General features: G+C 40.5%; 2 protein-coding genes across 2 annotated transcripts; both read right to left on the bottom strand.

Moving 5' to 3' along the window:
- Positions 1-229: 229 nt before the first annotated feature.
- LOC103988868 (protein neprosin) lies at positions 230-3366 on the bottom strand. Its single transcript, XM_009407541.3, has 7 exons — positions 2936-3366; positions 2770-2856; positions 2440-2697; positions 1756-1926; positions 1103-1156; positions 887-1033; positions 230-819 (listed from the first exon to the last, which is right to left on the bottom strand). Exons 1-7 carry the CDS (start codon positions 3170-3172, stop codon positions 442-444), a joined length of 1332 nt encoding a protein of 443 aa, XP_009405816.2. The 5' UTR covers positions 3173-3366; the 3' UTR covers positions 230-441.
- Positions 3367-5053: 1687 nt separating this feature from the next.
- LOC135598325 (uncharacterized) lies at positions 5054-6646 on the bottom strand. The gene is made up of 2 exons (XM_065091930.1): positions 5967-6646; positions 5054-5579 (listed from the first exon to the last, which is right to left on the bottom strand). The coding sequence occupies exons 1-2, from the start codon at positions 6403-6405 to the stop codon at positions 5350-5352; spliced, it is 669 nt and encodes a 222-aa protein (XP_064948002.1). The 5' UTR covers positions 6406-6646; the 3' UTR covers positions 5054-5349.
- Between the last annotated feature and the right edge of the window lie 7341 nt (positions 6647-13987).

Here is a 13987-nt window from a genome sequence, read left to right as displayed (position 1 = left end):
AACGGAAGTTATCAAATTAAGTTGATTTTTTAATCTTGGTTTTTTTTTATTAAATTCACTTTTAATCTTGATTTTTTTTTTTTGACTTTTTTCTCTCCCTCCTCCCCTACCTCTATTTTCTCACCTCCCATAAGCCATTTTTAACCTATAAAATATGATGAGCTCAGTAGACACGAAGCATTTTTCCTCGCCGAGAAAAAGGGCAAATCGATCTCCAAAGTGCAAAGGGTAGCTGCCAAGATCGTTGCATTATAGCAAACAGAGTACACGGAGAAGTAGAAGCCATCAAAGAATATGGTGCCTACTACGACTACTACTACTACTATATGAGGAACTATGGCACCTCAGTAGCAACAAAACCCCCCCTTAGCCTTTGCAGGGCACTGATGCCGATTGTACAATGCAGAGATGCACTAAGTTTGCGTGGTGAGGACGAGGAGATCAAGGGCACTGGGGGTTGTTCCCTGGCCCGCCGAAGTAGAAGTACGTGCCCCAGTCGGCGTTGGAGAAGCTCCTGATGTCGTAGCACTTGGTGTTCTCCGCCAGCGTCGTTATGGCCTGAGCTGAGACCAGGCTGTTGTCGGCGTCGACGACCTCCAGGTTGCGGAAGTAGCTCGCCTTCCCGAACCCGGACCCGGCGAAGCGGCCCGACCCCATCTGCGTCGAGGTGTGCTCGCCGTTGGGCCTCATGTTCACCACCTCCCCTCCCCACTCCACCATGGTGGCGCGGTCGGAGAGGTGCGTGAATAGCTCCGCCGGCCAGTACCCCACCAGCATGCTCTCACCGAAGCTCATCCACCAGTTCCCCAGCTTCGGATCCTGAGGGACCAACACACGCTTCTCATGCATAGGACCGGCACTGTTCTTAACCTGCGAAACTTCCTACCTTCCATACGAGGATGGTGATGTCGTATTGGCTGCTTCCAGGGGACGATACCGGCGATATGGCTGCTCCGATGGCGATCCTGTTGTTCGTCTGTATGAATCCTGCGCAGAGGAGATTGTAGCAGCCTGTTGCTCGGTACGCATCACTCTGTTGCATCACAAGGAGTGGAGCTTATGATTGGCACTCGAGTGAGAGCTCAGAAATGTTGGGTCTCACCGTCCAGTATGTGAACAGCCTCGGTCTGCTGTCTCCATAGAGCTCAGGGCTGACCTGACTAGAACAAAGTATAAAGCTTCAGATCACCATTCCAAGAAGATGAACTCATGCTTTCACAGACACTGTCATGGCTATCATTTCGGACCATCTCCTTCAATGAAGAAGGTACGTTTGGTTGGTAAACCTTTATTGTGCTTTCAACATTCCGACAAGCTATTAAATGGCAATGTAAAAGATTAGCTGCAGAATAAATTGGGTGGTCCTAATCCGAAGAACACCACCGAGATCATACAGCCGAAGTTCCACGGTAACACATAAGGTATGTTATCGTGAGCTCACCCACCTCCCTTGAGCTTTTAGCGTGCCCTCGGAAGTCAAATGGTGGACTTCTTCCGGTCACACTGCCAACGAGTAACATGCATCAAGATGATACACCGATCTACTCTTCCTCGCTGGGAAGCTTATAAGTCAAAGCTTATGGCGGCCTTCAGAACTCCACACACTTCTTATTCAATTCGAATACTGTACAGTCATGGAAATTAGTGAAAGCTCCATTGAATGCCCATCAAATTTTGTTGAGTACTTTAAACAAAGATGTTGGCATTTCAAAGAAGGCTGAAGCTGATACAGAGTGGACTTCAAGAAATATGTACCTGCCAGCCAGCTTCGATGCTGTTGAGATCTGCGCCGTCGAATGATCCCGAGAGAATCCAAATCTGGGAGAGGCTGAACTCGTTCTCCGCTTGGACGGAGGGATCCCATACGTTCATCGTAGCTTTGGCCCCATACACCTCTTGGTTGTTCACAGTGTAAGCTATTGCATGCTACACACATATATATAGATATAGATAGCGTCAGTCAACCAGATTGAGAGATCTAATCGATTACGTCTCTCAAAACTAGGAAACACATGGGAAGTGCATCGAGAAGTTTCGCTGAATGGAATAGGAAACTGGCGAATGGCTGTTGAGATCCATGCACGCAGCTTCCCTAGCGGTCATTCACGTTTCTCATGACTGCTTTCTGGTCTTCATGCAATGGCTGTGCAATGAACAAGCATTGAACGTAAAGAAATGGTGTCATGATAGCTTCCACCACACCACTGCCCGGCCGATGCCTTTGAGGTCATTCGATGCATGCGTCTGTGAGATGCTATCATCTCAGATGTGAAAGCAGAGTATTTATATCTCCTTCTTGCCATTTGAAATATACAGCAGCATTAATAATCGTTGTCACCCTCCCCCGTCTGGCTTACAGCTTTACTGTTGTCTATCTAAGAGCAATAGAACTTGTGGAAGTAATCTAATTCATACCCAAGGGGACGATAGAATATGTACCTCATGGCCATTGCCACTGACCACATCTGGTGCATCTACTTTCCTGGCGAGAGGAACTCGCATCTGCTTCTTGCCGAAGTGGAACAGAGACTTGGCTCTCAGGACATCATCGACGGAGCTCCTCCGTATGGGAACGGTCCCCCTGGGGCAATGGCCGACGTGGTGCCATGCTTGCCATGCCCTTCGCGGTGCATCACTCGCACTGTAATTTCTGGGAGCCCTCTCGACCTTGAACTTCGGCCTCTGTGGGGCTCCTCTCTAAGGAAATCCACAGGTATTAGCATAGAGCATCACGCAGAGGAGAAGCAGTCGATGGAAGAGGACATGCACCTGGATCTTGTGATCGCTTAGAAGGGGATGGTCGAGAGCCGGTTGCTTGTGCCGGGGAACGCAGTCGATGATATCTCCATCCGGGCTCTGCATGAGTTCATGAAGGAATCAGAAAGCACGCAAGTCTAATGGCATGAGATAGAAACGCTTTCGGCGTCTTCCTTACTTGTATGGTTTTCGCTGCAGGCTTGTTGATTCTCTCCAAGTGCCTTTGAATCCTTGCTAACCTAAGCGTCGTGTAGTTGGAGGCCGAGGTGCCGATCATCTCGTCGCAGCAAGAAAGGAGAAGAAAAAGAAGAGAGAAAGCAAGAGGGCAAATATAAGAAGAAGACATGGTGGTGCAAGCACAAGAACAATCTCTCTCTCCTATCCTCCTCCTCCTCCTCCTCCTTTCAACCTCCATTTGTTTTAGTGCCCAAAGAGGATCCTCTAAATCAGAGTCGCTAATACCGACGAAACCACACGGGTCAGAACCATCCTTTTGGTTTCTCTAGACATTTATAGACGAAGGCACAGCATCACCACCACCACCACCACCACCACCACCACCATCTCTATCAAGCTCCAGTAGTCGCTTCAGTAAAAGAGAGGAGGCGGGGGATGAAGGCCGAAGAAGAGGATGTGTCTTGAAGTCACTCTATAAAGGCTTGACCTACCACCACACTGGAGACCTTAATGACAACTTGAATTGGCCATCTGCCAACGCACAAGCAAGCCATAAATAACCCATAAAGAAGGGTTTTCTTCTTCTGTGACAGCATCGTTTGGCCTTGGTGGGTGTGGGCCTTGTTTTTACCTGCTTAGGTTATTGGTTCCCATGGCATCTGGGAGTCCGGAGTGGAAGGCGTAGAAAGCTAAGCTTTGATTTCTCCTCTTCCCCATTTCCCTGTGCCGACAGGGAAGAGAAAGAAGAGGAGGCTTCTATTCTATTCTGTGCTGCGTGGACCGTCGTGTAGTTGCATGGGGCCACGCTGTGCTCCGCGTGTGCCATGACCCAAAACAATCACGATTCGGCTCCGCTGTCGGGGACAGCACAGCAGACAGCCTTTTAATTGCATCAGTACCAGCTGTTATCTGCCAATTAATGCGGTCCCGCATGCAAACTATATAGTTTATGTGCAACTTGGAGTCATCATCATGGCGGTAGGATGTCTCGTAGTCTATACGACGATCGGTGTTACCGCTTCCTCAAGTCAAGCCTGCTTCAAGGAAACCTATGAGCTACTGTTAAGTCACTGCCTTGGTTTAGATGACAAGAGCTACTCCTAATACAAACAATAATGCGATTGGATGTACTGTAAACTTATCTAAAACTGGTCCTCAATAGCCACTAAGACCTACTAATGCAAACAAATTTGACATTTAGTCAAACAGTCGATGGAAGACCACAGACGAACCATATATGTGCAGGAGAAAGAGAGAGAGAGAGAGAGAGAGAGAGAGAGAGAAGCACGGGCCGACGCAGCCGCCTTGGGTGGTGAAACGGCATCAAGACCGTCACTTTCGTTGGGTTACGGTCCTACGTCGCTTCCACGGCAAGAAAACGATACCCTCCAACCAAGTGTTCCTCTCTCTCTCTCTCTCTTTCTCGACCTTTACCCAATATATTTATTTATAATTTAAACACCCTTTTATTATTAAATAATCTTATTTTTTTCTTATGTTTTCTTCATAGGTAAATAAACGATTAAATAAAATAAGGATTGAAATATAAATTAGCATAGATCAAAAATAAAAAAGATATTAATTAATTTAATTAGTAAAAACTTTAAAAAAAAATTATATATCCTTTGTTATTTTTTCCCTTAAATTTATCTTTTTTATTATTTGTAAGTACGAGAAATACTATAGTGGATGTATGATAAATATACGTTGTATTATACCCGTACATTCAAAAGATACATTAATCTTATAAACATTGTAATCGCCTTATCGACTACGCAACGTATGTATTAATCATCAGAATATCTTAACACAGGCACCAAAATAAGACTTGATTATCAATGGGCTTGTCTTAAATAAAGGCCCATAAAAAAATTTAGAAGCCTATTCATACTTTATTAATACTTCCTCCATGAAATTTAATGGATGTGATGATACCAACACATTCATATGCATTTTCTCAGCATGATTTGGATATGTGTAGCAGCCATTGTCTCAAGGTGGTATCATTCCACTCCATGCAGCCGAAGGAGTTCATTCTTTCATCCCTCTTGATGCCTCTTAGCCTAATGAAAGGACATCTGCTCCTTATGATGATGCATTGACAGTCATGGCGTCGATCGATAGAAATCTCCAGTCGTGGAAACTGACTTCATTGATGCTTCGTCGTGCATCCACCACAGCCATCTCAAAGGACATGGATGAGAGCAACTGGTGAAGTGCCAGTGTTCAGTACATACTCGATTGGAGCAACTACAGAGACTCTGCTCCTTTAAGAAGGAAGAAGACGACGACGACAAGAACTACATTTTATTGGGTATATATATATATAAGATATAAGGTTTACTTATGTTTCTGCTACAATAACATTTCCATCAAGTCCTGTTCTCCGGTATAGATGAGATGGCCTGCACCTCATCAATGCAAGTCTCTGAGTTGGTTCTTCCCAATGCGTCCCCTCTTCTTGTTGCTCAGAATCCTCAGGCTCTGCCTCAAGATGTCGATCTCTCGGTCTCTCTTGCACGCCTCCTTTTCCATCTCATCGACGCGTGATCTCAACGTCTCCGCCGTCTCCTCCTTGGCTTTCACCTCCTTCTGTAGCCGCTCGATCGTGCCGCCTTCCTCATCCCCCAGGTAGAGCCTCTCCCCTAAGAATGGAAATCCGTCAGTGGCCACGAGAGAGGTAAGGAGTAAGAAACAGGGGCATGATTGAGGGCTTCCATGTGGTCCATTGGGAATCATGGAGCATATGGCCTACATATTGAGAAGACGAAGGAAACAGGATCAGTGGACATGCATACAATATTCCTTCATGTGCAGTGGACACCCTTATCCTGCTATGAAGTGGGGGAAACAGAAGAGCGGACGAGAAGGTCGAGCCACAAGTTCCTCGCGGATGTCAACTGAGATCGATGATCGGTCCCCTTCATTCATTTGTGAATCATCCATGCATTAATCTGTATTCCTTGTATGAACCAGAAAGACACTGCTCTGTTTCAGCTCTGATCTCAAGAGAATGGGAATGTTAATTTTACCTTGTCGAGTTCTTTGGATGAGATCGTCAAGCTCGGTTTTGATGGCGAGATAGAGCTGCTTCCACTTCTCCACCGCCTCCTCGCGCCGCGCCTGCTCCTCCTTCATGTGCTCGACGAGGTAGTCGGTGCCGAGGCGGAACCACTCCTTGTCGCCGCGGCCGGCGGCCATCTCCTCCTCCAAACATCGGATCCGGTCCTCCTCCTCCTTGAGCCGCTTCCCCAGCTTGCTCGCCTCCTCCCTGTGCTTCCTCCTCTCCTGCTCCCACTCCGCCTCCTTGGACGCGAAGGCCGCCGCGTGGCGCTCGAAGGCACGAGCCTCGTGCTCCCTCACCCGCTTCATCTCCTTGATCTCTTCCTCCAGAGCCAGGACTTTGGCCCGCAGTTCCTTGGTCTTCTTGCGGTGCTTGGCGTAGGAGCACTTGCTGGTGACACCGCCCATGCTTGTCTAACCCTTTCTCCGGTCAGCGGTAGAGGGGTAGGGGCAGCAGCGTGCTGGTGGTATGGTGACGGTGGTGGTGGCGGTGATGGATCAGAGACATATGTAAGCTTGGAGGAGGAAGAAACAATGTGCAAAAGAGGACCGAGGGGTGACGTAAGGGAAGGTGACAAGGTGCATGAAGGGTCGCACTCGACTGCCTGTTTGGCTTCTGCGGGGGAAAATTGTAGAAGTAGACTTGTGGCAGTGGTGAGAGAAGGAATCTAATCCTCTTTTCACTACCCGCCTCTTCCTCTTTAATTGTCTATTTCAAGGATATAAGACGATTTTCCTGAAAATATTTCTATTTTTTTTTTCTCCGAAGATGTGTATGATAACATCTCTAATTTGTCAAAATTTCATGAATACCTTTTTCTTTTCTTCCTCATCCGTTGTTTTGTCGGTCGCCCTCGTTACCTCCATCCCATGTTTATGTACGATATCTGTCTCGTTACCTCTATCCCATGTTTATGTACGATATCTGTCTCATGTTTTATCCTGACTATTATTATTACATTCGTCGTTGTCATCGTATTCCTTGCGCATCATTTTCGCTCATATTTTACGCATGACTTTCACCTTAGAGAGCATAGGGGAGCTTTTTTTTTAGAGTGCCTCGTTTCTAAAATTTTCTAATAATATTTTTTATATAATACTCAAAATAACCTCATTCAGGAATCGTAGTGATTTTAGTAATATTAGAAAAACATGATAGCACACTACAAAAACACTATAACATGATATTTTAATATAAATTTCATATAAATATTAAATATATAGTATTTTTATAAAGTATTATAATATTTTTAACAATACATAATATAGTGTAAAATTATTATAGAATAATTTTTTTACTATATTATAATATCTTTTTAGTATAACTAAAAACAATATAATAAAGTATAAAGATATTACATAAAAAAAAGAGATATGCTTCCGAGAAGAGTTCAAAAAAATGAAGTTTATTTTCTGATAATTCGCCCTACGATCAATCCCTTTGTCCACATGATTTGGACAAGTATTTCTTGGAGACATGGCTAAATCTTAACTCAGCAAAACAAAGTAGAAAGACTTGGTATAACCCTGATGATATTGAGAATAGCCCAAAGAGGCTGTACTTGTTTGCTGAGGCAAGACTGCATCATTGGTTTTTATATGTCAACGTTGGACTTCACATGACCAGAAACCTGTGGCTCCTCTTTAGGAGAAAGTGCCGAACTCTGTAAGTTTGATTGATTTACTTCTAGTGAAGGTACATTCTGCCTTGTTTAAGTGGCAGAATCCTCCTACAGAAGCCAAGTCTGCACACCCAACTCGTGAGCCATCAAACTTAAGCATGACATCTTCCACCTCTTGTTTGTCCCCATCTTACCATCTTCTGACAAATCTCAGCACTATTCTCAGACCCAAGACTATTAATATGATTAAGTATAATAGTTGTAGGCTTTGCAGTTCTGAGGCATTTCTTTTATATATCATTGTACAGGAAATCTTAATTTTTTATGGATTTACATCTGAAAGCTAATAGGTATAATTTATATGTTTATACTCTTAACATTCTCCTTATGTCTGCAGACAAAAGATAGATTGATGAAATAAACTTTTAGCACCAACAGGATTTGACTCATATTTTTTCTAGTGAAATTAGAACATCAGTCCAATAATCCTTTTCTTTGTTTGAATACTGAAAATACTCACTTGGCATTTAAGACTAATTCAATAAGGTGGAGATAATGTATCTCTAATTCTCCTTTTGCTTTGGTCATTTGAGACTAAATGTATTTTTTCTATTGTAAATCTTTTTCTTACATGAATGATATCTTATAAGCCTCCATCAAAGTTAGTTCTCCATATCTGAAAAGTTTTCTGCTCTCAATTTCTCAGAAAGAGAACACCTATATGAGCAATCATCAGTGCTATATTCTTTGTTTGAGGTCATAAATTGTAAAGAAGTATAATTCGATTTTGATGAATAACAAGGAAATTAGATAACAATCACCATCCAAATTATATAGACATTGTTAATGCATACAATATAGATTAAATGAGTTGTTAACCTTTCCATTATCATATACAGATATGTAAGCACTACCTTTTAGGTGAATTGAATCATTGGGTGACATCACTTCTCATGTACTTGTGAGTGAGAGGCTCATACATGTGGATCCCATCACACTATAATTGTAAGAAACCCATAATAATTTCTAGTGATTAATTTCCTTATTGTGAAAATGAACACACTGCATCATGGAGAATGAGCTTTTAGCATGTTCCTATTTGTAATATCTTTCATGGTAAGCACATTGAGCAGCATTGGTCTCCTTCTCTTTTGTCTACACCAAAAAATATGGGGGTACCACTGATATTTCAAGGATACAGTGGAGAGAGAACAACATATCTATAGGTCTCTCAATGGGTCCCTTCCATCATGGACCATTACTGGATGCCATAGAAATGACTTGCACCATGCCACTTGATGATATTAATGATGAGACCAAGTTGCATGTCCTTTTTAACACAATCTAAATCCTGTTTTCATAAATCCCAAAAGGTATACAGTTGTTAATGTCTTAGTATTCTATAAAATGTTTCTGCCATGCACTGCTTGGATGCATAGCTTACAAATGTTAGACAAATAAATTCAAGACATTGATTCATTTTGTCTAACTAGTATATTTGTACATCTCCTTTGAACATGTTGATATCATCCATGCATTTTATTTGTCTTGAATTTGTTCAGTGATGGAAAAAGATGCATAGAGTTGACTTTAACATCAACAAGTTGTTGAATATGTAACATTTACATATTGATATCATGGTCTTTTCCCCCTTTTCCATATTCCTCAATACCTATGCTTGCAGATATTTCATCAATGCAGCTACATCTACAGTATATGTTGGCATCAATCCAAAATATATTTATTTTGCTGTACAGTTGGATGAACCTAACAATCAGAATGCATGACAGGTCATATTCTCCTCATTGTTGCTTAGATCAGATCCTCACACATACTTGCACAGACACACACAAGTCTTCATCCAGTTCATCTTTCACACCAGAAAACATGCATGCAACCAAACAAGCAGTCGGTGTTGAGCCAAACAGTCAATCATCACCTCACTCTCTTTCTGCTTGTTCTTGTGTTTTCCATTCCCCTTTCGATGTAAGCAACGGGCAAATCCATCCCAGCAATAGTCCATGAGATACTTTGGAATACGCGAGGACAATGAAGCAGTCATGAATCATTGCTGGCAGACCATCATGTCTGCACCATGGAGTTACCATGCATTCCTCTCGTTGCACACACTGTCCAATGAATGACTCATCGTGCTCGGTCAATACTTACTGCTGAGACAAATGCACCAGGCCATGACTTCCTGCTCCTTTCTCTTCTTTTAACTGATGGGAGGCAGCGACCAAGGTCTCCCAGGTGGGGCCTGGCAGTGGCCGCTGCTGTCCCTCATCCGTTCTTAGGATTCCTGCGCTGATAGAGACTCGAGCTTGTTCCGTCATTCAAAGTCTCAAACGCTACCTACGAGATGAGAGGAGGCTCAAACTCACAGAAAACTCTCACTGCTGCGAGAAACACTCGAATGCGATTTGTTCTCTGCGCAGGGGAAGCTTGCATGTCAGGGTCGTGCCAGTGGAGCAAGCAGCCATGCAGCCAGCGGTGGAGGGCGAGACTTCGACGCTTGGCTGCATGCTCACCTTCAAACTCTACAGGAGGCTCATTGTAGAAGCTACAGAACGAGGTCCAATAATTGCGGGGTGATTCGCCCTACAAAGGCGGGTGAAATGGCCGTCCGCCGTGGATCTCATGGCGGACAAAGGGCATTGATGGCACACGCAATCGTATGTCATGTTCTTCTTTGCTTTTAAATGCCATGGCCCGTTCATCACCCATCTTGTCTGCCACGAGTGCTGACACAGGCATCTCACACTTTTTGTCACCGTGAGGAATTTAAATTTAAATCTTCTCTACGTTGCTTTAGATCGAATTCATCATATATATCGATTTTGATCACTCAGAATTTGAAATAGATGTTGAGTTTGATCGAGATGAATTTGTGAGCCATTTAGTAGTCAGTCATTCAAAAGAAAATACTACCGAGGATGTCAAGTTTGTATAAATTATCTTAAATACACAGTTGCTGGGATGAAGCTTTTATGAGATGAAATATTAAATTCATGTAAAGGATTAACACAAATAATATATCATAGTGCATAACATAAATATTATAATATTTAGATTTAATGATTTTTATAAAATATAAAAATTAATAGTTACTTGTTGACTTGTTCGCTATAACTCCCCATTACTTGTTGAGTTAGGTTACTTTATCCGCTTTACGAACCGACAACATCCGAACTCTTTAATGCACTTGTTTCTTACGTAACTATTAACTCAAACTCAACTTCGTAACTCGTTTTAGTTGATTACTTGTGTGTGTATTCATACCTGACATCTTTATCTTATTTGTTTGTTTTAGTTGAAAACATATATTGATCCATCGAAAGATACCTTAAAGTATCGTTTGAAAAAATATATAAATTTCTTAAAAAATAATTTAAATATATAGAATTTTGATTTCTCTCCCTTACCATTTTATTTTAGATACTTTGATATATGTTTGACGAAAGTATTTTATTTTCATATATGAATTGAGAAAGGTCTAATTTTTATTTTATATATTTAAAAAATATAAAAAATTTCTTACCTCATATATTAAAATAAAATATTATAAATTCGAGCCTAGGATTTTATAATAAATTATTAAGATCTTTACCGATGAGACTAACTGATATCTTTCAAAAATTGATCGAATGAGATTTTGAACCCTACGAATTTTTTTTTTTTGCTTATGAAAGATTTAAAACTACTATAATCTTGAGATTAAAAAAAAAAAGTGATGTGGACCAATTGGATGTATGCAAATGTTTGACTTGCAAATCGTAATCGAAACATAATATTCTTTGGATCGTACAAAAATCTAGCTTTAAAGATCACCTTCAATGATCATGTGGATGAATTCTCTTTCTCCCTCTGCATGAGCAAGCTATAATTGCAGGTACAAGGGAAGCAGACAGACGACCCCATATCTTCTCTTCCCATACGTTTCAGTCCGTAGACGCAACATCGTGTCGGTGGTAGATTGCATTGCTAGTGCAAGTCTCTCTGTGGATCAATAATGGCTTGGATTCAGATAACAAGTGTGTGCATTTTGTGTCCACCGATAGGAATGATAGAAAGAGGGATACCAAACCCAAATAATAATCTATGCAATCTGCCTACTCTCACTAATCATCACTAGTGATTTGGTAGGACTTATACTAGTCATAACTGTTGCAAGGAAAACTCAACTGTTCTCGATAAAACAACATAATTAGTTAAGAATATATATTTATATATATACACATAATATTTTTTATTATTTCTCTATATTTAGGTTATATATATGTTGATGAGATAATTGTATTATTGATTTTGTTAATGATAAGTCACTTAATCGACGATCATTACAATGTACATTCGAAGGTAAGAAAGACATGATCAACTTATGAGCTATTGGTTTTCCTATTATTCAACAAATATGAGACTAACATATTCTTATCAGTGCTCCTTCCCGTAAGGAAGCCAAGGGCTCTCATTCTAACGCCATAAGTCACCTAGTCGATAGTCATTTGTTTGATTGGCTCATGAGAAATTATTCGCTTTGAATAGATAAATGTACCCGCATGATTTTACTCTTTTGGAGCCTATAGGTTCTAAAAGATGCCTATAAGAGTTGATTTCCCTACTCCTCAACCAATGTGGAACTAACATGACCTTATTAGTGCTTAGTAACTGAGTCAAGAGCTCATGGGCCCTCCTTCTATGAGCCAATTTGATAAGTCACTTAGTGGTGCAATTAACTCACGAGGAATTATCTATTTTGGACAGATAAACGTATCCACATGGTTTTATCCTTTTGGAGCATGTGAGCTCAAAAAAAATATCTAGAGAGGCCCGATATATTTATGAGTCCTTAATTCCCCTACTCAATCGATGTGAGATTAATACTGCTTTATCAATACTCCCTCCCGTAGGGGAGCTAAGGTTTCGGGGGCTTTTCTTCTAGCACTAATCTGATAAGTTATTTAATCAATAGTTATTGGTGCGATGAGCTCACAAGGAATTATTTGCTTTGGGCAGATGAGCGTATTCATATAGGTTTACCCTTTCGGAGCACATAAATTTTAAAAAATACTTTTGAAAGTAAAAAAAAATTTGACAAACGGATTTATAAGCGTTTGGTTCTCCTATTCCTCTATTAATGTAGGACTAATATAATCTTATCAGTAATTAGAATGCAATCCTATCATATGACATCCATCAGAATATAATTTTTTAACCTTGCAAGAATAGATATATAAAAATCTCATTAATTTGGTGGGAACCATCGAAACATGATCCGAAATGAGTGTGACGAGTCGTGTGGTCCATTGCATTCGTACTCGTTCCATCAATTGCATGCACGTTGATGGACGCAAACACTTAATACCGGGATTCCTTTTATCGTCGACGACTCGTACCACCGATTGCGGAGGAAAGTGGTGGCTCCACCACAAACATGGATTCATTATACCGGAGGTATTAATTAGATCTTGGTAGGCACAAATTTCATCTTTTAACGTGTTAAATTAAGTAAAAATATGTTTATACACTTGAAACATTGATTGTTGATGGTTTACTAGACCTAATGATCAAAGATCCATCTAAAAGATTTAAAATTAAGTTAAAATATATTCATATACCTAAAACATTGATTGTTATTGGCATGAAAAGTAAGGGTTGAAAATCGATAAAGACATTAACATAAGTCTTCAATTTAGGAACATTATATTTAAAAATTAGAAAATCAGTCTTAAAATTGATAGTATTTTAGTGCCTATTTTGTAAGCCAAATGATAAAAATGATAGTAAAATATTCATAAATATGCTGCTAGATATAATGAAACTAATTTTAACTCACTACTAAACACCAACTTGCTCCCAAATTATCCACTAAAGGGGACATGCACATCAAATTGCTAATTGTTTAAATTAGTTTTCTTTTCAATTTCATTTTTCCTATGTAACATAATTTTAATTACATTTGTTTGTAAACGTTATTTGCATTAATTAGGCCACCCTTCCATACCACTAATTACAATAGCTTTTCAATTGAATTCACCAATAAGCATAAGATATATGCCATTTTTTTGTTAAATAATTAATTCTTAATTTTAGTTACACATCAAAATTTATTTTTTTGTAAATTAAAATAAAAGAAAAAACAAAGAGCCCAACTTGAAAGATGAGGCCCAACATGATTTGGGCCGAGCTCCGGCACCATCTTGGCCCAATATAATTTGGGTGCAATCCAGATTTCAATTTTTATCACACAATAATCCGATTTAAATTACTTAGCATAGAATTTTTCTTCATTTACACGCCTATTTTGCCTCCCAAAAAATGATTAATCTAAAATTTTATATGTAATTTTGTCTTAAGAAAAAGCTTGT

The sequence above is a fragment of the Musa acuminata genome, chromosome BXJ2-1, assembly GCF_036884655.1.
Source record: "Musa acuminata AAA Group cultivar baxijiao chromosome BXJ2-1, Cavendish_Baxijiao_AAA, whole genome shotgun sequence".
Taxonomy (NCBI): Eukaryota; Viridiplantae; Streptophyta; class Magnoliopsida; order Zingiberales; family Musaceae; genus Musa; species Musa acuminata.
The sequence above is the reverse complement of the archived record's forward strand: the minus strand, read 5'-3'. Positions and strand labels throughout refer to the sequence as shown.